This window comes from Rhinolophus sinicus, linkage group LG03 (assembly GCF_036562045.2).
Source record: "Rhinolophus sinicus isolate RSC01 linkage group LG03, ASM3656204v1, whole genome shotgun sequence".
Lineage (NCBI taxonomy): Eukaryota > Metazoa > Chordata > Mammalia > Chiroptera > Rhinolophidae > Rhinolophus > Rhinolophus sinicus.
The window spans coordinates 103,518,748-103,540,733 of record NC_133753.1 but is presented as its reverse complement, the minus strand read 5'-3'; the positions used below and the strand labels follow the sequence as shown (position 1 = coordinate 103,540,733).

Sequence of the window (21,986 nt, the reverse complement as noted above, 5' to 3'; positions counted from 1 at the left end):
GCTGGCCCTTCCCAGACTGTTCCTGCCCTGGCATGACCCTTCTGGCTCCACCCAGCTGCCCCAGGCCATTGGGACAGCCAGCCCTTCAGCAACTCCCCTGTGGTCTGCGCTTTGCCCCAGGCTCCTTACCTACCCCATGGGAAAGGACTGAAGCAGTTGCTTGGGGCCAAATTCAGAGGTGAGTGAATTCTGCTAATGCAGGGCCCTCTCTGCCGCTGACTTCCCTCCCGGTGCCTCTGGCAGGATGTTATCCTGTCGGCCATGGAAGACGTGGAAGATGGCTGAGCCCTGCCTTGGCCTCATGTTTCTCCCCAGCCTCACCTGCCCAATTTGTTGAATTATTATTTCCTGGCCACAAACCGACCATGCCAACCACCGCCAGCCTGGTCCAGGCCGTCAGCAGCTCTTGCCAGCTGCTTGCAGAATCGCCCCCTGACTGGTTTCAGGGCAGCCTCAGTCCTCACAGATGCCACCAGGCCTCATCCCTCCCCCAGTACCTCTGACATCATTGCCTGTCATTCCCCTGACCCACTCACCCTGGCCTCTGTCTTTCCCAGCATGTGCCCAGCTTAGGGCTTTGCACACGGGCCCCTCCCTCTGGCCTCTGTGAGACAACAGCATGCTTGCCCTCCTACCTCCTACAGGTCTTGTGGGGACCTTCCCCTCCCTGCTCAACTTTTTTTTTTTTCATGTCCAGATATACATAACACAAAATTGACCATATTTGTGGTGTGCAGCTCAGTGGCATTAAGTACATCCACATTGTGCAACCATCACCGCCATCCAGCTCTGGTACTTTTTCATCTTCCCAAACTGAGACTCTGGACTCAGTAAACAGTTGGTCCCCATTTCTCCCTCCTCAGCCCCTGGCAACCACCCCCTGCTCTGTTTTTAAATTACAAACCCCTATTCTGCTAACCCTTGTCCCTCCTGCACTGTTTCATTTGTTCCTCAGCACATACCACCAACAGACCCACTCCCTCTTTTCTTTGCCCTCCCATCTCTTGTCAATTCTAGTTGTTTTATGTAATGCGTGTCCCTCGCAGCTGAAACAGTGTCTGACTGGTTTGTTGAATGACTGACTGATCTAGCCACTGCTTTAGGCTGTTGCCTGGGTCTCAGAGGCTTTATCCAGACCCTACTGATTCCTTCTGCCCTACTGATTCCTGCAGTCCTGCTGTCCCCCTAAAATTGGTGAGCGATCACCCTGTCTCTCCTGCTGCCCATGACGTAGCAGATTTTTTTCTGTCTTAACAGAAAAGAATCTCCCGTTCAGGGTTACCCTTCAAATCACAGCACCAATGCAGGGCTTTGTTTCTAACTACAACTTGAAACAGCCACCTCTAATTGTTAAAGACAGTAGAAATAAAATGCAAATAACACAAGTGACCTATTGTGGATCCAGGGGAAACCGATGAAAAGGCCGTAACTGGTGAAGAGAACAAAGCCTGACTCGCCGCGTCCTCCTGGCTTTCCTTTGGGAGGCAGATCCCCCGGAACGAGTGAGACCAGCACCCTAGGCAGGCCCAGAGCCCTTCGTCACTCACCATGTGTTGCCAAAGGCTCCTGTGCTGCGCTGAGGAAAGCGGCAGCTGGGTGGGGCGGGCGGCCCTCACAAGCAGGTCAGCCCCTGCCCCTCCCGGCCTCGCTGTGATGTAAACCCCCCTGTTCCAGACTGAATGGCTACACTTTGCAAGACACACTCCCGGCTTTCCAAGCTGGTGCTGAAATTCAAAATGGGTTCATGGGCATTCAGAGGCCCTACTTGAACAAAGGAATGAGAATGGTTTGTAAACAAGTACCTGGAACATGCTAGAAGCCTGTTTTCAGTCCTGTTTGCCAGGTCCATCCAGTGCGTGTGAAGGCTCTGGGCTTGTTTCAAAGCCTGACTGCCCCAGGCTCTTAACTGCAAAGGTCTGGACTTATTCTGTGAAGAGCCAGCAGGTGACCTCGGCAGGGTCTGGCTGGCACAGGGCATCATAACCCTGCAGGCAGCGGGTCCCGGTCCCAGATGGGCCTGGCCCACAAAGCTCGCTTCCACTTCCCAGAGACCTGGGTCCTCTGCATGAGATTCCACATACAGCAGCCTTTGCTGGGCCCTGACTACGTGAGGGGGTCTTCGTGGTGTCTAGGAACCAAGAGGAAAGGAGCTCGCCTAGCCTAGTGAGGCCATCACTCATCCGGAGGGTGAATGGAGAAGGCAAGACGGATGCTGAGGAGCTCCCACCCAAAGGTGTTGTGTCAGGCCGCCCCCCGTGGCGCCCCATCTGGACGGTCCCTGTGCTGGAAAATGCACCATGTCTGTGAAGATCGCTGAGGCTTCAGCGTGGCATGTCAGGGAGCTGGGACCAGGTGGGGTCAGTGCGCAGGGCTGCAGGTTTGGCTCCAACACAGATTCCCTGGCACTGTTAGGCTAGGTCCCTCTCTCCCATCATAAACCATCATTCCTTCGCTGGCTAGGAGCTGGGCTACTGGCAGGTGAATGGAGACTTTTCGACAAAAGCTGATTGCCTGGGGTAAGTGTGTAGGAACCAGGTGTTTCAAAGAATTGGAGACTCAGCTTAATCCATCCTCCCCAGTGAGGCAGCATCACCCCAGCGCCAGTCTGCCTGGGCTCAGCCCCTCAGAGAACTGATAACTCACCGCCTCCCAGGCCAGCCTGCTGGTCTCTGTAGTCGGCTGGCTTTAGAGCTTTTCTTCACTTGGAACACAAGCAGGCCTGTGGTCTCCTCTTCAGCTTTCTCTGCCCACCAAGAAGAAATAGCCAACATACTGAGTATTTACCATAATCATACTGGGTATTCACTCATTTACTCTTCAACTACAGCCCTATGAAGTAGATACTATTATTATCCCCATTGTACACATGAAGAAACTGAGGCACAGAGACATTAAGTAACTTGCCTAGGGTCACAAAGCCAGAAGCAGCAGCATTGCTTCCATCCCGTGGTCCATAGTAACTACAGAGATTTAAAGGTGGTGGCTGGAATCTTCCTCCAGGCCGAAGGAGCACCATCTAGAGTCCCCTCACTTCATCTGGGTGTGCTGCATGTTGGCCATGAGGCTCTGAACAGACATGGGCTTCTCGTGTGGCCTGCCCTCACTCATCTCTATTCACAGAGCACAGGGATGCATTGGCACTCCCTAGGTGGGACCTGCATGATTCTTGGGGTGTGCCTGAACCACAATGAGTGAGGGCTCTCCCCAGAGCTGCTGTTCCCCAGTCTTCCTCCTTCATTGCTCAGGGCTCTAGAGTTTTGTATCCCATCTACCTGGCTCCTGCAGGACCTGCCAAGTAACATTGCATAGCACACAGTTGCACAGGCTGTATACTGCCACACTCTACAGGCACTCTTCACATAGACTGTCAAATGAATGAGTCCTCTCCCCAGAGTTGTGATGCACCAACCTGCCCAGATCCCTGGGCAGCAGATCTGTCTTGGGTTCTGATCGGAGCTGGTTGGGGGTTTTGCCTGCCCTTGAAAGATGTTTTCCAGACACTCCGTGGTTCTGGGGTCGTCTCTATGCCTTGTTGGCCAAGTCCCTTGAGGTCCACCCTGCTATGGAGCTGGCAGGGTTCCAGGCGGCCCATGCACGGCCCAAGCTGAAACTGGATGGGAACCAGTCCACCTTGAACCTGCCCCCATGGTGCAGAGGAATGAAGCAGCCCAGGGCTCAGCACCCCTAGGTGCCAGGTTGGGACTGAAACCCAGGCCTCTTGACTCCAGGACCGCGGGCTGCTTTGCTCTGCCAGGCTGCTCCCTCTTCTGTTGTTTCATCCTGTTCCTAAGTACCAGGAGGGCATCTCGAGGGCAAACAGATCTTCTCCTCCTCCTCCTCAGGTTTCCTAACAGCACTGAGCAGCAGGCTAGGTAATTGCTGGGTTTTGGTCCTCTTTCCAGCTCCTAGTAGACAAAGTACTCCGAGGCCACAAACAGCAGGGACCCAGCATCTGGGGTGTGGATCTAGCCGTGACTCATTAGAGTGCGAGTTGGGACTGGAGACTTTAGTGTCTCCCAGAGGAGTAAATCAAGGCAGTGCCACACCAGGGCAAGAAGAGTTTGTTCTGATTAGGGCTTCTCTGGCTTTGGAGGTAGGTATGTGGCCATAGTCTCTTCTTTTGCTCATCAATGAGTGTTGATTCAATGCCCAGCCAGTGTTGGTACTAGGGGTGCGTACAGAGAACCCACAGTCCTTGGCTATGAGAGTTTATGGTCCACTGGAGAAAACGTATTATTTGTAATAGATTGTGGAAAGTACTCAGGACCATCATGTGCAGTTGCACAGGTTGTGCACTGCCCAACTGTAAGTGCATACTTCACATACCCTAGGAGATGAATGAACCCTCTCCTAGAGTTGTGATGTACCACCAACCCAGCTGCCTACACTGGCCTTAACATCCCCTCATAGACATAGTATAAAGGAATATGTAGGCTGTCAAGGAAGGACCACTCTCATGGTGGGAGGTAAGGGAAAGGAGGTGGCTGGTGCCAATCAGAAAAGGTTTTGCCCCAGAGGAGATGCTTAAACTGGGTCTTGAAGGGTAAGACAGGTCACATCAGCGACGTATTTATACCCCGTTTACACAGAGGCCGCTGTTGCCTTCTGCTGGTGTTTGTACCTCCAGGGTGATTTATATTTTCTATTTCTGGAGCGTCCCTCACAGCCAAGAGGGCACTGGGAGCAAATGCCACATCTGTTTGCCTTCACAGGGCTCTCTCAGATGCTGGATGGCCACTCCCCCACCCAGGAAGTACCTACTGATGGCAATCCGGTGACAGTGGGAGGGGTTCAGGGGGTGGGGGGGACTTCCAAGGCTCTTAGTGCACAGGAGTCCCCAAGAAGGAGCGAGTCCAGACCAGTGATTACCACTTACTAGGGTGATAATTTGTTGTTGTCCCGAGCAATTATAGATTCCATTTGTCCAGGCAATAGTTGCAAATTGGATATGGGACAGGCAGGGACAGAGATGTCATTTGAAAACCAAAGAGCTGGAGGAAAATGGAAGAGTGTGTGCTGTTGGTTGAGGAGAATGTCAGAGGAGAAGAGAATAAATGCCACCTTGTTTACGATTCTGGCACATTTTCTTTAAAGTCAAGTTCATTGAGGTATAATTTACACACAGTAAAAGTCACCCTTTTTAGGGTACAGTTCTAAAGTTTTGACAAACGTTTATGGTCTTGTAACCACCCCCACAATTCAGATTATGAAACAGATGTTCCCGGGGCCCCTCTAAAGTCAGCCCCAGCCCAGCCCTTGGCAACCACAGGTCTGTTCTCTGCCCTGACAGTTTTGCTTCTTCTAGAATGTCATGTGAGTGGGATCACAGAGTATTGTAACCTTTTGATTCTGCCTTTAACTTAGCAAAATGCATTTGAGATTCATCCACTTTACTGCACAAATCAGTAATTCGTTCCTCCTTATTGCTGACCAGTAAGTAACACAGTTCATCCAGTTCTCCAGCTGAAGGGAGGATATTTCAGTTGTTTCCAGTTTGAGGTGATTACAAATAAAGGCTGTAAACCTTTGCATACAGGTCTTTGTGTGTGCATATGTTTTCATTTCTCTTGAGTAAATACCCAGGAGTGGGGTTGCTGAGTCGTGTGGTCAGTGTATGTTTAACTTCATAAGCAATGGCCAGACTGTTTCCCACATGGCTGTACCATTTTGCATTCCTACCAGTTCCAGTTGCTCTCATGCCCTGTGAAAAATGTAAAGAACAAAGTAAAAAGGGTGCTGCAGAGATTGTGTTGCTAAGGCCTCAGTGTTGCAGGGCAGCCACCGGGAAAGGAGGGTCACAAGGAAGGGCCGTGGACATCCTGGCCACCCCAACCCCTATAATGCTGCACCCCCTTCACGATGCCTTTTCCATTTTAATCTTTGTAGAGACGATATTCAGGCCCTTGCTGGGATTACTCGTGGGGCCTCTTTCTGTTATGGTTCCCAAGGTGGATGAGTTTTACACATTGGGCCTGGAGCCCGTGCTGGGCCTCGCTCTTGAGAGCAGAGATAGCAGGTAAATGACCACAGGCAGTTTCCTGCACGCCAACGCTTGTGCAAACTGTCTCTCCCTGTAGCTGCACGTAGGGTGTTCCGGAGGCCATTCTGACCGGATGGGAGATGGGGAGACAGACGTTGAGGGGTGGTGACCCCTCCCCTCACCCCATGATGGAAAGCTTGGACACGGAACCCGGTGTGTCTGCTAACACTGGGAGTATGCTCACGGATGAGATACAGAGGGGCAGAGTGATTGCCGGGCCCTGGCCTTGGGAATTCGACGCTTTTGGGGTGGGGGTGGGGGATGAGCAACATACACCCCAGGCTAAGCACTATTACCACAGTGGACGTGTTGCAGTTCAGGGATCCATACCCCAAAACTGGCAGAGGCGGCCATACCACTCCTGTGCATGGAAGAAAAGTACCCTAACGTCCGGGCTGTCATGGTGATGGGAATTTGGCCTTAAAGGAGTGGGAGCTCTCCAGTTGGTGAGGAGAGGTGCTGGGGCCATGAATGTGGGGGGTAGGGCAGTGAGGTGGCCTGGAAGTCAAAGTGTGGGGCGCCCATGGAAAAGACAGTCATCTGCACGATTCCTGCCAGCGCACCCTTCAGCCACTTCCTCCCCTGAGAAAAAGATCTAAGATCCATGGGCCTGTATGGAACCCTAGACGCTGGCCAGCACAGGGGTCCCCAAAGATCGGAGGGTGCAGAGGAGATAATTGCCATTTCTAGACCTCTCTGAGACCTCCTGAGTCAGAACAGGATAAGGGGAAATGGAGAGAGAGAAGCAGCTTACTGGAGGTCAGCCACAGCCTGGGGTCAGAGCTCAGGTACGCCGAGCTATCTCCTGTTGGGTCATAGGTGGGTGGCTGCCACGGGGCCCTGCCAGGACTAATGCTGTATCTGTCTGTCCACCCAGGTGCAAGTTCTTCAGTCTGACTGAGACGCCAGAGGACTACACCATCATCGTGGATGAGGAAGGGTTCCTGGGTGAGTACTTCTCTCACTTGGAACTTGGCTGCACTGTGCTCTGTGGGCAGCCCTGGCTGCCTCCTCCTAATTTCTGCCTCCACCTGCTTGTGGGTTAGAAAGTCGGCAGAGAGTCTTTCTCCTCTCCCGGTGTCTCCCCCACCCCCCAACTGCTCGTGAGACTGGCCCCGGGGCTAAAGGGTCCAATGAAACACAGTGCTTACCCAGCCAAGAAGGAAGGCACCTGTTTCGTGGAGCATCTACCGTGAGCGAGGTGCTTTAAATGGTCCTTCGTCCTTGTTCCCATTGGAGCAAGCCCGTTACCATCCTTTCACGGTTGTCTTTACCTTTTCCCCATTTTCTCAACTGAAATAAATTCACGTACCATAAAATTCACCATTGTGAAGTACACGACAGTTCAGTGGTTTTTTGATATCCACAAGGTTGTGCAGCTGTCACAACTCCGATTCCCAGAGCGCAGTCAGCACCCCAAAAAGAAGCTCCATTACCCGCTAGCAGTTGCTCCCCTTCCCTCCCTGCATCCTTTTAGTTTTATTGTTAAAGTGTATTTTGTTTGTCCTGTTCCAAAGTAACAGCGAACATTCACTCGTGCTGACCGATACATGTTCATTTCTGAGGAGGTGGTGGTATTTGTATCCGTAGGAGCTGAGAACAGAAAGGGGTAGTCATGTGCCCCGGGCCAAGCAGGGGGAGCTGGACTTCCCCCAAAGCTGGTGTCCGCTCTGAATCACTAAGTTGCATTCTTCAAAACGTGCAGCAGATGCAACAAATTTGACATTTTTAAAAAACTAAGTCCCACCCCAAACACAACTATTAGTAACTATAATTTTTTCTTTCCAACTTCATTCTGTGTGCAGCTTGTCACTTTTTAATTTATAACCATATTGTATCTAGAAATGTTTTCACTTAACACCGCAACTTAAAATTTCCTGTGATATCACAGCCTTTCATAGCAGCCCTGGGTAAGGGTCTGCCCCTTTGGTTAGAATTAAAGTTGTTTTAATTTTTCTCCAGTGATAAATTTTTGAACTCTGTAAATGTGTAACATTTATTCTTATTCAGGTTGATTCCTAAAATAGGGTCTGAGAAATAGCATTATGGGGTCAGCAGTTGACTGTTTTATGGTTGTCAATTTGTGTTTGGAGAGCTGTTGCTGCCTAAGAAAAAGTTATGTGTGTTTAAAGTAGTATCTCTCATATTCCTTTTGTGGAGCTAGCTACAGGGGGAAAGTATACAGAAAAGACTCCCCTGTACCCCGCTGCAGAGATGAAGCACCCCCGGGATCATTTCAGTGACCTGAGGGTAAAGAGTAAAGACCCATTTTGCAAGAGGGAAAGCTGACATTGAGGTGCCCAGGGTCACTGTGAATGGGCCTGTCTAAAGCAGGAAGTGCCCACAGGGTGGCTCCAGCGGAAGCTTCTGGGAAGTGGTGTGGTGGTTCCCAACAGACCAGGGTCAGGAGCAGCTGAGAAGGGGCGTGGGCCAGTGTGTGGCCACAGCATTCTGGGAAGGCTCTCAGAGGCCAGGATTTGGGGTGGGGGCTGAGCGAGAGGCAGGGATGCCTCGTTCCACCCTCTCACTTGAGCTCTGGGGTGTTTATCTTAGGAGGCTCCTCTTCAAGGTTTGGTCTGTGGCTTCTCCTGTGGGACCGGGACGGATGCTGGCTATGCCGCGCCGTGTGAAGAATGGCACCCTGTCTCTCAGTTCCGCAAACACTGCTTCTCACCCCGGAGCCTCCCTCCACCATTGTTAATATCAACCAGGGTGCCTTGGTTAGGCGTAAAGCTCTCAGGTTAGGAACCAGCAGCTAGCCACAGTTCACATGTACGTTTAAATGCTGAGCCTCTCCTGGGAGGGTGGGGCGATTGTCAATGACATTACCCAGACAGCTTTCTGTTTAATGTGGAATTTTAGAGGTTCTTGGCTCAAATCATGCTGTATGTCTATGTGGCAAACAGAAGGTGTGTGTGTGTGTGTGTGTGTGTGTGTGTGTGTGTGTGCCTGTGCATAATTCAATCTTTTATATACTTAATGAGCACTTACTATGTGCAACGCTAGATGCACTCGGGGACCCAAAATAATAGGAACAGCAGCTCCTGCCCTGCCTATGGGTAGTGGGCAGCATCTTAGGTTTGCAGCTAGAGGGGTGCAATGCTCATCAGGACCCCTCACTGGCCCCCACCCATCGCAGTCCCCTTACCTGCGTCATTGGGATCTGTAACACGATGGGGCATGACAGGCTCATTGGGCCATGACTGGCTGAAAGGTGGACGGTGGAAGATGTTGAGAGGTAACACTGGGCTTCACACCGGACTAATACGGGAAGACCCAGGTTCCTGTCCCGCCTGCTACTTCCTGCTTGTGATTCTGGGCTAGCGACCTGGGGCTTCTGTGGCCTCATCCCAAACACAGGACCACCTCCCTCCCTCCCTCTCAGTTCCGTAAGGCGTGCTCAAGATGTATGAGGTGGGGGTTGGCCCGGTGGCTCAGGCCGTTAGAGCTCCGTGCTCCTAACTCCGAAGGCAGCTGGTTCGATTCCCACATGGGCCAGTGGGCTCTCAACCACAAGGATGCCAGTTCGATTCCTCGAGTCCCTCAAGGGATGGTGGGCAGCGCCCCCTGCAACTGGGATTGAACATGGCACCTTGAGCTGAGCTGCCGCTGAGCTCCTGGATGGCTCAGTTGGTTGGAGGGCGTCCTCTCAACCACAGGGTTGCCGGTTCGACTCCCGCAAGGGATGGTGGGCTGCGCCCCCTGCAACTAGCAACGGCAACTGGACCTGGAGCTGAGCTGCGCCCTCCACAACTAAGACTGAAAGGACAACAACTTGAAGCTGAACAGAACCCTCCACAACTAAGATTGAAAGGACAACAACTTGACTTGGAAAAACGTCCTAGAAGTGCACACTGTTCCCCAATAAAGTCCTGTTAAAAAAAAAAAAGATGTAGAGGCGCATATGTGGACCCACGCAGTTCAAGCCTGTTGTTCAAGGGTCAGCTGTGCTCCTACACAGTGAAACTGCACATTTTTAAAACTCTTTATACATTTTACCCAACCCCCACCCAGCAGTAGCTGCCACCAGCTGCGTAACAACATACAGGCTCTGGCGTTTGGTGAGCACTCGCATGGACGCCCGGCACTCAGCTAAGCACTTCATGGGATTCTCTCATTTAATCCTCTAAGCATCTTCTGGATAGATCTTGATTGCATCATCCCACATTTGAAAACTAAAAACCCAAGGGATGGTGGCTTGGCCCAAGGTCACACAGCCAGGATGAAACCTGCCTGCCCTACCCCAGGACTCTTGACCCTGCTGCAGGCCAGGTAGGAGGGGCCTGAGACACACAGGCTCGCTGTGGAGCACATGGCCGTGTAGCACAGGGCACTGCAGGTCCTGTGGCCAGAGCGGGGACTCCTGGGGAGGTGCGGGGCTCCACCCAGCATCAGACTTGCCCGAATTTGTGGCTAGGGTGGGGGTGCTGAGACACTGTCACCTCCTCTCCCATGGTGTGTCCCCAGCTCTGAGACTATTTTTAGGGTCTCAGACAATGGGCAGTGACAGAGATAATCCATTTCAGTCTTGGAATGGGTCCACTTTTTTTCTAGGGAAGAGCCAGCTTGCCACCTCCTGGTGGCTTATCTCCATGTGCCCAAAGCAGTGCCTTGGGCATCCCAAGGCTTGGCCCAGGGTGAGGATGGGGCCCAGACTGCCCTTCCCTGTCCCCCAGAATGCCAGGGCAGCGTTTGGGGTCCGTGGGGTCGGAAGCAGCGAACACCATGGTGTCTAGCTGCTTTCTCTGCTCTGACAGAGCTCGCCCTTCTGGAAGCCTCACAGAGGTAACCGCGGGTCCAGAGCTGCCCATCCTCTCAATCCGGACCTGCCACTTAAAGGACCTCAGGGGCATCTATCAAGGGCTGAGAGCCAAGAGCAGAATTATTACAATTTCAGAACTGAGCTGGGACTCCACTTCTGGGAAGTATGTTTGCTCTGGCAGCACTTCAGCTGAGAAATCTCTTTTCTGACACCCCAGACAATAGGTAGAGAGGCTAGACATGGCCACCTGGGCCTTTTAAAGCCTTCTGTCCTGCTCTCCCTCCCAAACCTTTTCCCTTTTCTGGGAAGTTGTCTGCCTCTCCAGCCATCCTGGAGGAGGACTAGCCCTCCTGAGCCAGCAGGACCAGTGGGCTCACTAGACTATGGTCACCATGGCGCCCAAGCTGGGCAGGTAGGAGCCTGGTGGGGTCCCACTCAGTTTCCTGTCCTTGGGCGCCATCTTCCCTGAGGCCAGCACAGCCTTTCCTGGGCATTACCTTCCTCATCATCACCACGGCCCCCTCAGCTCACCAATGTTTGGGCCCCTTTTTATAGCCACCCCCCCCCTTCCTGGGGACCTGGCCCTTCTTCTCATTCAGTGCCTAGGACAGAGCATGAGGGTGTCGGACCTGGGTTTGAATCATGGCACTGGTATTCCCTAAGTGATCTTGGGCAAATCACTGCCCTCTCAGAGCTCTGGTTTGTGGTGTCTCCAGTGGTAACAACAGTCCTTTTGTGGGTGAGTTTGAGCAGGTACCTGTGATGCATGGAGAGTCCTGTGTGTGTGCAGCTGTGCTTGGCTCTAGTTGCATGTCCATGAAGACGTGTGTACTCGCGGCCCGTGTACAGGCTCCCCTGGGAGCGCGCTGCAGGACAGGGCAGAAGGGATGGTCTGAATGTTTGGACTCCGGGTCTTCATGAGCTAGTCAGGGAGACTGGGCTATTGCTGCCCCTCTGAACCTGCCCCACCCTGCCCCTGCTGGTGCCAACCCCAGGGCCCCTGGGCTCTCAGGAGGTACTTGGGTGACAGTCACTGCCCACCAAAAGATGGCATTATCAGGAGCCCTCCTGGAGCTGTGTGACTGAAACAGAGAAGAAATCCAGAGCCCCCACCCTGTCTGTCCCTGGCCTCCCTTCCAACCCCAGCCTCCTGGTAGGTTCCTGGGAACCCAGTTGGAAAACGACAGGATCCGTTGCTGGTGATGGCAGCACCTGGCACCCAGAAGGGTGGGGCAAACTAAAAATAACAATTGGTTCTGACTGCTGGTTACTTATCATTTCATGGCTGAGGAAACTGAGGCCAAGCATAGATAAACCACACGTCCCTGTGGTTCCTGCTGGGCTGAGCCACCTGGCTCGTCCAAAGTCTGCTCGGGGCCTTCCCGCCTCTGTCCTCCCAAGGCAGGACCTTGGAGGCCGATCCTATCCTCTGACAGGTGTAGGCACTGAGGCCAGAGGGCGGGCAGCCGAGGTCCTAGAGCCGCTCCCAAGTCTCGGCCCCATCTCTGGGGCCTGCCCTGAGGACCTGGGGCCCATCAGTCACAGGCCTGCTTCGTGTCGTCCTCCAGAGCTGCCCTCCTCGGAGCACCTGAGCGTGGCAGATGCCACCTGGCTGGCCCTCAACGTGGTGTCAGGCGGCGGCAGCTTTTCCAGCTCCCAGCCCATCGGCGTGACCAAAATCGCCAAGTCGGTCATCGCCCCACTGGCCGACCAGAACATCTCCGTGTTCATGCTGTCCACCTACCAGACGGACTTCATCCTGGTAACCGCAGCAGAGCACCCGGGCCTTGGGCGATGTGGACACCCCCGCAGACGGAGTCTGTAAAGTTCTGTGGCCCCCGTTCTCTGATCAGATCAGAGAGAGGTCAGGGGTACTTTGGGGGCATCAGTCAAGTGTTGGCATGGCCCAGGCTGGGCTCCAGGTCTCTGCCCACCCCACCCGCCACCTGCCTTTTGCATGGTTTGACCTGGAGGCCAGGAAGTAAGGTTTGGGGGGCACATGTGAATGGGGGGCCCTCCCAGCTGGACACCTGGCTCCCCACTCCCTCACCCCTCCCCTGGGATGGCAAGTGTGTCTGGTCACGAGGCCAGCACCTGACCACCATGTCTTTCATTCTCTTCTTCCACGGGCCCAGGGCAGGGCAGGGACAGGTCAGGGCACAGCACAGAAGGTGGGGTGGGGGACAGACGTGCACCTCCTGGTCCTCGGTGTGGTCTCCTCCCCTCTGCATCCCTCCTGGTGCCAGGCCTCCATCCCCCACCGGGACGGCAGGAGGCAAGGACAGGGAAGCTGGTGCTGGGGACACACTCTCAGAGGGCCAGTGATGCCAGTCCCACTCATTCAGGGACCACAGGACACTCATGTGCTCGGCTCCCTGTCCCCAGGTGCGTGAGCGGGACCTGCCTTTCGTCACCCACACCTTGTCATCAGAGTTCACCATCCTGCGGGTTGTCAATGGCGAGACGGTGGCAGCTGAGAACCTTGGCGTCACCAACGGCTTCGTGAAGCCCAAGATGGGTGAGTGGGGCGGGCGGGCGTCTGTGCAGGGAGACCTCAAGAAGTTACCAGTTCCTGCTGTGGAGCAGCCCATTGTCAGAGCACCAGCTGAGCGCCAGGCCTAGCATGGTACCACAGTCCTCGGCAGACCCTGTTCTCGAGGTCCAGCCAGGGTGACGGATGTGGATCCCGCCAGCGATGGCCCCAGGTCACTGCCGACCTGGCCCAGGGGTTCAGGCCGGACCACCCAGAGGCAATGACTCGAGCTGACACTTGGAGAACAAGTAGCAGCTAAGCCAGGTGGTAGAGGTTGGGGAGGGCATTCCCGCAGACGGCTCGGCATGTGCCAAGGCCCAGGGCCTGGGGTGAGCCTGGAGTGGCAGGGGAGCTGTAGGTGGTGGTGGAGCGACGACGGGCCTCCCCAGAGCGCCTGCTGGCTGGCTGTCCCTCTGCCCCGGCCCCTACCTGCCCCGTGCTGCTCCTCTCCTCCCAGCCTCAGCACCCCTTGTCTTTGTGCTCCCACAGTCCAGAGGCCAGTCATCCACCCCCTGTCCAGCCCAAGCAACAGGTTCTGTGTCACCAGCCTGGACCCCGACACGCTGCCTGCGGTGGCCACACTCCTCATGGATGTCATGTTCTACTCCAACGGGTAGGGCCCTCACGCATGAGGGGCTGCAGGATGGGCCAAGAGGACGCGGCTGTGCCTAGGAGCCCCTGCCTCATTTGGGGGACAGACGTGCCCTAGGAGCTCATCTGAGAGGGGAGTCACAGATGTGCCCTGGGAGCTGGTCTGAGGGGGGAAGCATGGCTCTACCCAAAAGCTTCATTCTAAGAAGGGAGACGTTCTTCCTTGGGAAGCTCAAAGCTTGGTGAAGCCCGGTGTATATGTAGATGTCATAAATACCCCACTGTCCCCTGCGCTCCAAGGGCACGCTCAGTCAGTTGGGGAGCCGGAAGCTCAGGTTTCTTCATTCTGTAGATGACAGGCTTTGCATTTTTCCTCAGAGCAGATTTTAAGTTTAGGCCAACACCAGATTGGATGGGGTCAGGGGCCAGTGAGCTATCAGTGACCACAGGCTGTGCCCTGAGGTGTTGGTCAACACAGGGACAGAGACACCCTGCCTGGGGAGGGGCAGGTGAGGGCCGTCCGGGGGCCAGCTGGGTTTCCAGCACCGTGAAGCACTGTGCTCACTTCCGCAAATGCCATGGAATCACCTGCACCTCCCGGATGAGGAGAGCAGGGTGGGGACACGCTCAGGGTTACCCGCAAGGCAGGATAGGGGCCAGGGTTGGCCCTGCTTTCCCAGGCAGTGCTCTTCCCAACACCTCATGCCGAGGCCAGGGGGCAGGCAGGCGAGCTGGGTGGGTTTCGGGGTGCAGTGGGGCCCCCACTCCACCCCTTACCAGCTCCTCGCTTCCAGAGTGAAGGACCCAATGGCTGCCGGTGACGACTGCGGCCACATCCGCTTCTTCTCCTTCTCCCTTATTGAGGGCTACATCTCCCTGGTGATGGATGTGCAAACCCAGCAGAGGTGAGCTGGGCCCCAGGGTAGAGGTCAACCCAGGGTGGGCCAGCTCCGTGGTGGGGACGTCACCCACTTTGTCCCTAATAGGTGTTTACAACCCTTCACTGCAGGTGAGCTGGCCCTGTCTCACAGGTAACAGGCAGCTTGGAGAGACCGAGGCCCCGGGTCATCCACGTGCCATTTGTCCCTCAGCCCCCTCTGGAGCTGGGGAGGGCCATCCTAAACAGCCTTAGCAAAGCGGCAGGTGTTTCACAGCCCATTCTCAGCCTTGCCTTCCTGTCCCCCAGCCCTGGACAAGGAGGGTGCAAAGAGAGTGGGGTCAATGGCTCGCGGGGGTGGGGGGGATGGTCCTTGGGGTCCCTGAGCTCAGGCCTCTCCTGCAGAAAGTGGAGTCCGGCCAGCGGGGAAGGTTCCGTGGAGTGCTGACTGGGGAGCACTGTTAACAGCCTCTGGGGTTTTTCTCTCGCTCCTTTTTAAGGTTTCCTAGTAATTTGTTGTTCACAAGCGCATCTGGAGAGCTCTGGAAGATGGTGCGAATTGGAGGACAGCCCCTGGGATTCGGTGAGCCCTATGGGGTTCAACAGGGAGGGTTGTGGGGCTGGCATTGCTGAGAGCTTCCAAGCGCTGGGGACTCATGCCATCCAGGGTGACTCAGCCTCTGTCTGTACCCTGTGGTTCCGATGGGGAGACTGAGGCTTAGGGAGCCTGAGGTCCCCACTGCCTTAGGCCCCTGACCAGTGAGTGACCGGAGGTCCAGGCTTCCAGAGGATGGGAGGAGTGGCTTCAACCAAAGTGCTCTTTTCCCCACTAGAAAACTAATACCTGCTTATTATTAGAGCATTGGGGACAGAATAAAAATTGAAAAGGGAAAAAATCACTCCTTAGTCCCACTGCTCACAGGTAATGCCTATTGTTTTTAATGTTCCCTTCCCATAAATAAAAGTATTTGCTGAGCACCTCACAGTAAGTCTCAGACATCCCAGCACCTCCTCTGGATCACAGCGACCTAGTCCCACAGGAGGATAGTCACAGGGATTCCCTAAGACTCAGTGTAGAGTAAGTTTCCACAATTGTCCCAACAGTGTCTCTGGGAGGCCGTTTTTCCCGTGAGCGTTTTCCGAGGGGCCCCAGGCCTCAGACCCCTCAGTCCGCAGGGCAGCACGGCCCCCCTGCCAGCACTGGGCACAGGCTGCCGGCCCCACTGGGAGTGAGTGCAGAGAGCTGCCTGCGAGTGGAGCTCTGTCTTCATTAGAAATGATTTCCTTAGGCAGGATTGTTAGACCCAGAAACTTGAATCCAGAGGCAGCTCTTGGTAAATCACGGGGCAGTTGTTTCCGGGGAGCACCCAGCCGCGGGGGAAGCAGTGAGCCCTAATTTCCCATTGACAACATTCAGAATGTTCTGGATAAAGCTCAGACTGCACCAGGGGCTGCCAGGTCAGCCCTGAGAGCTCTGCTCCTGGGACAGAACGTGGGCGTGGCAGGGCATTTTGACCTGGGGGCAAGGGGTTGGTGAGGGAGCCAGGTTCTGCCAGCTGGGCCTTTCTCTGGATGAGTTCACAGTGGATGGTAACTAGCAGGGCTGGACAGTACCCCCGAACTGCTCACATCAAGGCCAAAGCCAGAGCCATCCTGGGGGCAGGACAGTGGCTATTCTCTCGAGAACTAGGAAATGTACACTGAAGGCTCCTGGCCTGACCCTGAGGCCCAGTCTGTCTCTCGGGGCCTCCTTCTCCACGAACCCCAGCATTTCTTTTGCCCACATTTGCTGCCCAGTGTACAGGGTCATGGGGTTGTGGAGATACAGTAGCCTGGGGAACTCACCAGTGAAGGAGGCTGGAAGAAACCACTGTAAGCTTGGGCAGATTGCTTAATCTCTGAGCCTCAGTTTCCTCATCTGTAAAATAAGGGTGAGGGTAGATGCTGCCCCGTGGTGGTTCTGAGCATCCCTGAGGTGTCAGTTACACCAAGTGCTCAGCAAGCAGCAGTTGCCGTCGCTGTCACATGGAAAGACCAGGTGGCTTAGAGAAGGTTCAGGAAGGGAAGGCTTCCCAGAGGAGGTGGCTCTGGAGCTGACCAGTGGGCTGACAGGGAGGAGAGGGCAGTACCAGCAGAGGGAGGGTGACATAGCGGCTCCTCTCCACGGCACCCAGGTGGCTGCAGGCAGCTGGGCCCTGGGTGCAGCGTCCAAAGGTAGAAAGGGTGGGAGAATAACCTTGCCAGGTCATCCCAGGCAGAGGGGCAGGGTCCTGATGCCAGACCAGGGGGTCTGCTGCCATTGCTTCCTGAAGTCTGGCAGGCAAGGGAAGCAGCCGGGGTCAGCAGGGGGGACACAGTGATGGGCGAGAAGACGCATAGACCTGCTCGTCGTCTTATCCCCAGCCTTGGTTCTGAGTTTACCAAAACACACTCAGGATGACAATATTACCGAAACCATTCAGATGAGGGGAAGTGAACGTGGGGCAGTAGATGACACTCGAACCACCTCTCCTTTGGCCGACGTCCACACACAGCTGTAGAGCTGTTTTACCTGTGTGGCCTCGTGGCGTGACAGTGAAGGAGTGTGAGCCAAGCAGGCACCAGCTGGGTCTGCCTTCCTGGATGCTGAGGGTTTTAGAGCCATGCTTATAGCTATAAACAGTCCTGCAAGAAAAATAATGTGCAATCTGAAAGATTCTAGACTGGTAGATTCCACACGTGTTTGACCATGGTTTGGAATCAGTATATTTCACATCATAACCCATCAGACACATAAAGAACTCCAACTGGTTTCACGAAACTAGACTCACTCTAGCCATATGCTGTGCTGTTTGACCTTTCCTTTTCTGTTCTGTCATTTTGTAAAACGCTGGTCACCAGCCTTCTAAATTGATGGCACACATGGGTTACAGCCACAGTTTGAAAAGCACCATTCTAGATTCTAATCTCCTCCCGTCCTCCTTTTATAGAAATAGTTGTGTCTGTAGCCAAAGGTGCCTCGGTATACAACCAGCCTCCACCACACAGCAGCAGACGGTCACCAGGAGTGCAGGCATGAGGCCTGCACAGCCACCCAAAGGGCCCGCAGGGCCCGCCAGGAGCTCCAGCAGACCAAGGGGAAAGCAGGTCCCTGGGGGGTCTAGCAAGCAGAACCAAGGCCAGGGAGTGGAGAGGCAGAGGGGTTGCTGGGTGTCATGAAAATGGGGATGGAGCCCAGGTTGATTCCCAGGCTCTGGCCTCAGAATCCCATGGGAGCTGATGACCAGATCTGGAGTCTTCCATCCACTCCCCCTGCTCAGTCAGGGACAATGTTGGGGAAACGCATCATCGCCAAAATCAGAACAGTAGCTTTGAGGAAAACAACACAGGATTATGTTGACAGAGGAGCAGTCCTCAGATTCTGGAGGTCTTCCTGTAGGAGGAAGCATTGGGTGGTGCCTTCAAATCAGAGAGGAAGCTGTGGGTGAGGGTAAGACCAGCTCTGGGCAACCCCAAGCCTGCCTGTCATCTGAGGTTTTCGAGAGGCCAGAAAGCACCTGCTTAAGAAATTAGAGAGAAAAGGGATTTGTCCCAGCCCCAGCCAAATACCTGACACTGCCGTTAAGACAGGCAGAGGCCGTTACCCAGTGGGGACTCTGATGAGGAAACTGAGGGAGGCTCAGAGGGAGGAAGTCACTTGGCCACAGTCATCTGGCTGGAAAAGAGTCAGTGACAGAAGAGAGGGCCTGAATCCATGTCCCCCATTGCCCACGCTGCCCCAGCTCTCTTAGAGAACTCGAAAGATGGCAGGGAAGATGAGGTGGGACTGCAGAGCACAAAAACTGGCAGACAGTGACCACAGTTAGAACTGGGTGGAGCCCTGAGGGTGGAGAGCTCATTGCTGCTGGCCCCGGGGACCAGAAGGTTCCTGGATAGAGGGGCCTTTGCTCTAAGCCTGCAGGGGAGGAGTAGGAATAGGAATTCTCTGGGAAGATGGTGGGTACAGTACAGGCGCTCTGGCAGAGGGAGGGGAAAGGCTGAGAAGCCTGGCGGGTGCCCCGAGTGATAACACCACATAGAGGCTGAGCAGAGTTCCCTCCTGTTCCCAGATGAGTGTGGCATCGTGGCCCAGATCTCCGAGCCCTTGGCTGCCGCAGACATCCCTGCCTACTACATCAGTACTTTCAAGTTCGACCACGCACTGGTGAGTGTGGAGCACCGCCCGCCGGGCCGGGGAAGCCGGTTCCAGGGGCTCATGTGTTTGCCACCTCCTGCCCCTCGCAGGTACCAGAAGAAAACATCAATGGCGTCATCAGCGCCCTGAAAGTCAGCCAAGCAGAGAAGCATTAGAAGGGCCTCGGCCACTCCTCCCCGTCTGCGCTCCCGGCCTGGGTCCAGCCCCACCCGAAGATTCTTACAGTATTTCAACAGACTGGAAAATCGGCCCCAGGGCCCCCGAAGAAGGGGCCTAGGAGACACCCCCAATTGCTGACTCTATCAGGCCTGGAGCCCAAGCCAAGGTCTCTCCATGTCCTCTTGCCTTCCTAGAGCCCTCCCGAAAACCCCCCATTTCTTCCCCCCACCCCCACTCCAGAAAATTCTGTCTGAGGCCCAGGGAGCTTGTGTGCTGACCCTCCTCCTCATCTGGTCATGCCCGCAGCTGGGGGCAGACACCGAAGTAAGCTGGTGCCTCCTGTAAGACACTAAGGTACCCATCTGCATGTCATCCCGGGGGGCAGGCCAAGTAGGGCTGAGTTCATGGAGCCTGGGAAGGCCCCCATGAGGGCGTGAAGATGGATGCTGTGGTTGCTGGTCTCGGGTTCCATCAGCTCAGGGCTGGTTCCCGGAGTGGAGGCCAGTGAGCAGCCCATGAGGATGCAGGGGTCACAGGTGGGGCCCCAAACTGGGAGGCCCCACCCACAGGGCCTGGGCCCCAACTCCCAGTAAGACTGCCAGGGGGGCCTTGTCCAGACCCTCCCCACCACAAGCTCCTGGGGGTGCACTTCCCAGGGCGTGAGCTCCTGTCCCTTCTACTTGCCCTGGACCCTACTCAGGCAGGCAGAGCCTCAGTTTCCCCCCAGTGGGGGCACCCCCAGCGTCCTGGGCCTGGGGTTTCTTAGGTCCCCCTCTCCTCCCCAACAGTTGACTAGACCAGCACAGGGCTCCCTCGTCATCCTGCCTCCCTCCCTTGCCCCACTTTGGGGGACATGGAAGGCCTCTGCCCCCAACTCACCTGCCCGCCCACCCCTCAGTCTGGGACTGTGGCATTCATGAGTACTTGACCTGGGAGGCAGCTTATCTGAGCCTTAATAGAGAAAACCGTACCTTGTTTTAGTTTCTTATTTAATGTATTTGCGTCCAGGCTGTGTTGGCAGCAGTTTCAGGAGATAGGGCCTACTGTTGGGGGGCCCAGGGGCTCAGCGTTACTTGGCTGGTGCCCCGTGGCTCCAGGAGCAAGCATGAGAACTAGGGGCCTTGGCCCCCTCTTTGGAGCAGGAAGCTAGGAGCAGAGGTCTGTTACAGGACAGGGACCCCGGTGCACCTCACTCAGGGCTGTCAGCCAGGCCCCCTGACAGGTACCCAGGAAGCCGTGCTTCCATCTGAGCATCAGAAGGGACCTGAGGGCCACTGGGAGGTGGACAGCCAGGCTGAGGTGGCCTTGTCCCCCTGGAGCTTCCCAGGGAGGATGGGGTGAGCCTCTGTGCCGCCTCTTTAGCTGGGGGTGCTTTCTGAGTGCCCAGGGCCCGCTGTGGCCCATGCCCCTCCTGCTGCTCTTTCTTGGGCAGCAGCTGACTTGTGCTGGGCCTGAGACGCTCGGAGGACAAGGGCTGTGCTCTTGGTCTGGGGAGGGGCTTCCCAGTGCCCCAACTCCCCGCTTCGAGCCATGTGGGACTCTGCGCCCTGGACGCCCCCCTTACACAGGGCTGTGCATCTGGATTCTTGCAGATGCTCAGAGCCCAAGCACTGATTAGGAGCTCACCTTTTTTTAAGTTAATTCATTTTGCACAAAACTCCAAAACAACCAAAATGTGTAAATTGCTGGTTCCAAAAGGGGGGTGGGCAGGGCAGTACTTGAAGCCCTGAGTCCCTTTTCTGTCCAGGGAAGGCCTTGGTGTTCCATGGCGCACCTTTCCAGACCCCTTCCTGTCCGTTTCCCTAATGTCACTTTGCCTTTCCTCCCTGCCGAGCAAGCGTGTCGGCCCCGTGACCCCAGAAACGCGTGAGTGCTCCCAGGCCCTAGGGCGTATCTATTGTACACACGTATAAATACCTGTGTTTTATGTTGATATAGATATATACTGTAAATAGCATATATACTTGAGCAATATATATGTTAATATATACTGTGTGGGCACACACGCATGTGTGTGTGCGCGGTACGTGGACACAGACCCCGTGTGTATGGGCGTGAGGGCCTCCCCCCACCATGCACACAGGCACGTTTGAGCCACCATATATTTTTAATTCAAGTATATAGGCAATACGATTTTGAGAGAACCCTGACTTAAGAGAAAACAAAACCAGCAGCCCAGGAGCTGAGCCCGCAGTGGGGGTGTCGAGGGCCTCTCCCCCTCCCCCACAGTCTCCCTTGGAAACTGGATTCAGCCCTTCCTGCACCCCTGTTTCCACAGCCGAGGCCCCTGACACCTTGTGTTTGGAGGATGGTAGAACAGGGAGGAGGAGCTGGGACCTCTTGCTTCTGAACAGCACAGCCCCCTCCCCGTCGCTCAGCCTGAAGACCCAGGGCAGCTGCGCGGTCAGCCCCAGCTCTCCAGCCAGGCCTGCTCCGCTCACATAGCTGTTTTCATGCTGATGGCTTACCTGACTTTTCACCTGCAAGCTTAGAAACCTCAGGTTCTTTTCCCAGGTCTCCTGGGGGCTGGCCCCATCTAACTGAAAAAGGATGCACGTATGCCCTTGATGTGTCCAGGCAGGGTTGGGACAAGGCAGGAGCGGCCCCCCAGGAAACCCCTCTCTATTTTCCCAGTCCCCGTCCTGCTGTGTGAAGAGGCCCACAGAGACAAGGCGCATCCTCTCGGGTGCCTGTGCGTGTCTGGCGGTGCCTGTGCGTGTCTGGCGGTTCCTGTGCGTGTCTGGCGGTGCCTGTGAGTGGCCGCCGCTGGTTTGGTCTCCACAGCACTTGGGGGGAAAGAGTGGCCAGCTGACTCCTGCTGTCTGCAGGTTTGCCGAGTGTGGGGTCTGC

The 21,986-nt window shown here is 55.2% G+C and overlaps 1 protein-coding gene across 1 annotated transcript in view; it reads left to right on the top strand.

The window, feature by feature from the left end:
- Positions 1-21,166, top strand: part of CASTOR2 (cytosolic arginine sensor for mTORC1 subunit 2) — a 45,934-nt gene extending 24,768 nt beyond the window's left edge. Inside the window, exons 2-9 of the mRNA XM_074328449.1 lie at positions 6,918-6,988; positions 12,371-12,564; positions 13,188-13,320; positions 13,825-13,948; positions 14,721-14,831; positions 15,304-15,386; positions 18,892-18,986; positions 19,067-21,166. Coding sequence (XP_074184550.1) covers positions 6,918-6,988; positions 12,371-12,564; positions 13,188-13,320; positions 13,825-13,948; positions 14,721-14,831; positions 15,304-15,386; positions 18,892-18,986; positions 19,067-19,132 — 877 coding nt within the window. The 3' untranslated portion in view covers positions 19,133-21,166. The remainder of the gene's footprint in view (positions 1-6,917; positions 6,989-12,370; positions 12,565-13,187; positions 13,321-13,824; positions 13,949-14,720; positions 14,832-15,303; positions 15,387-18,891; positions 18,987-19,066) is intronic.
- Positions 21,167-21,986: the final 820 nt, after the last annotated feature.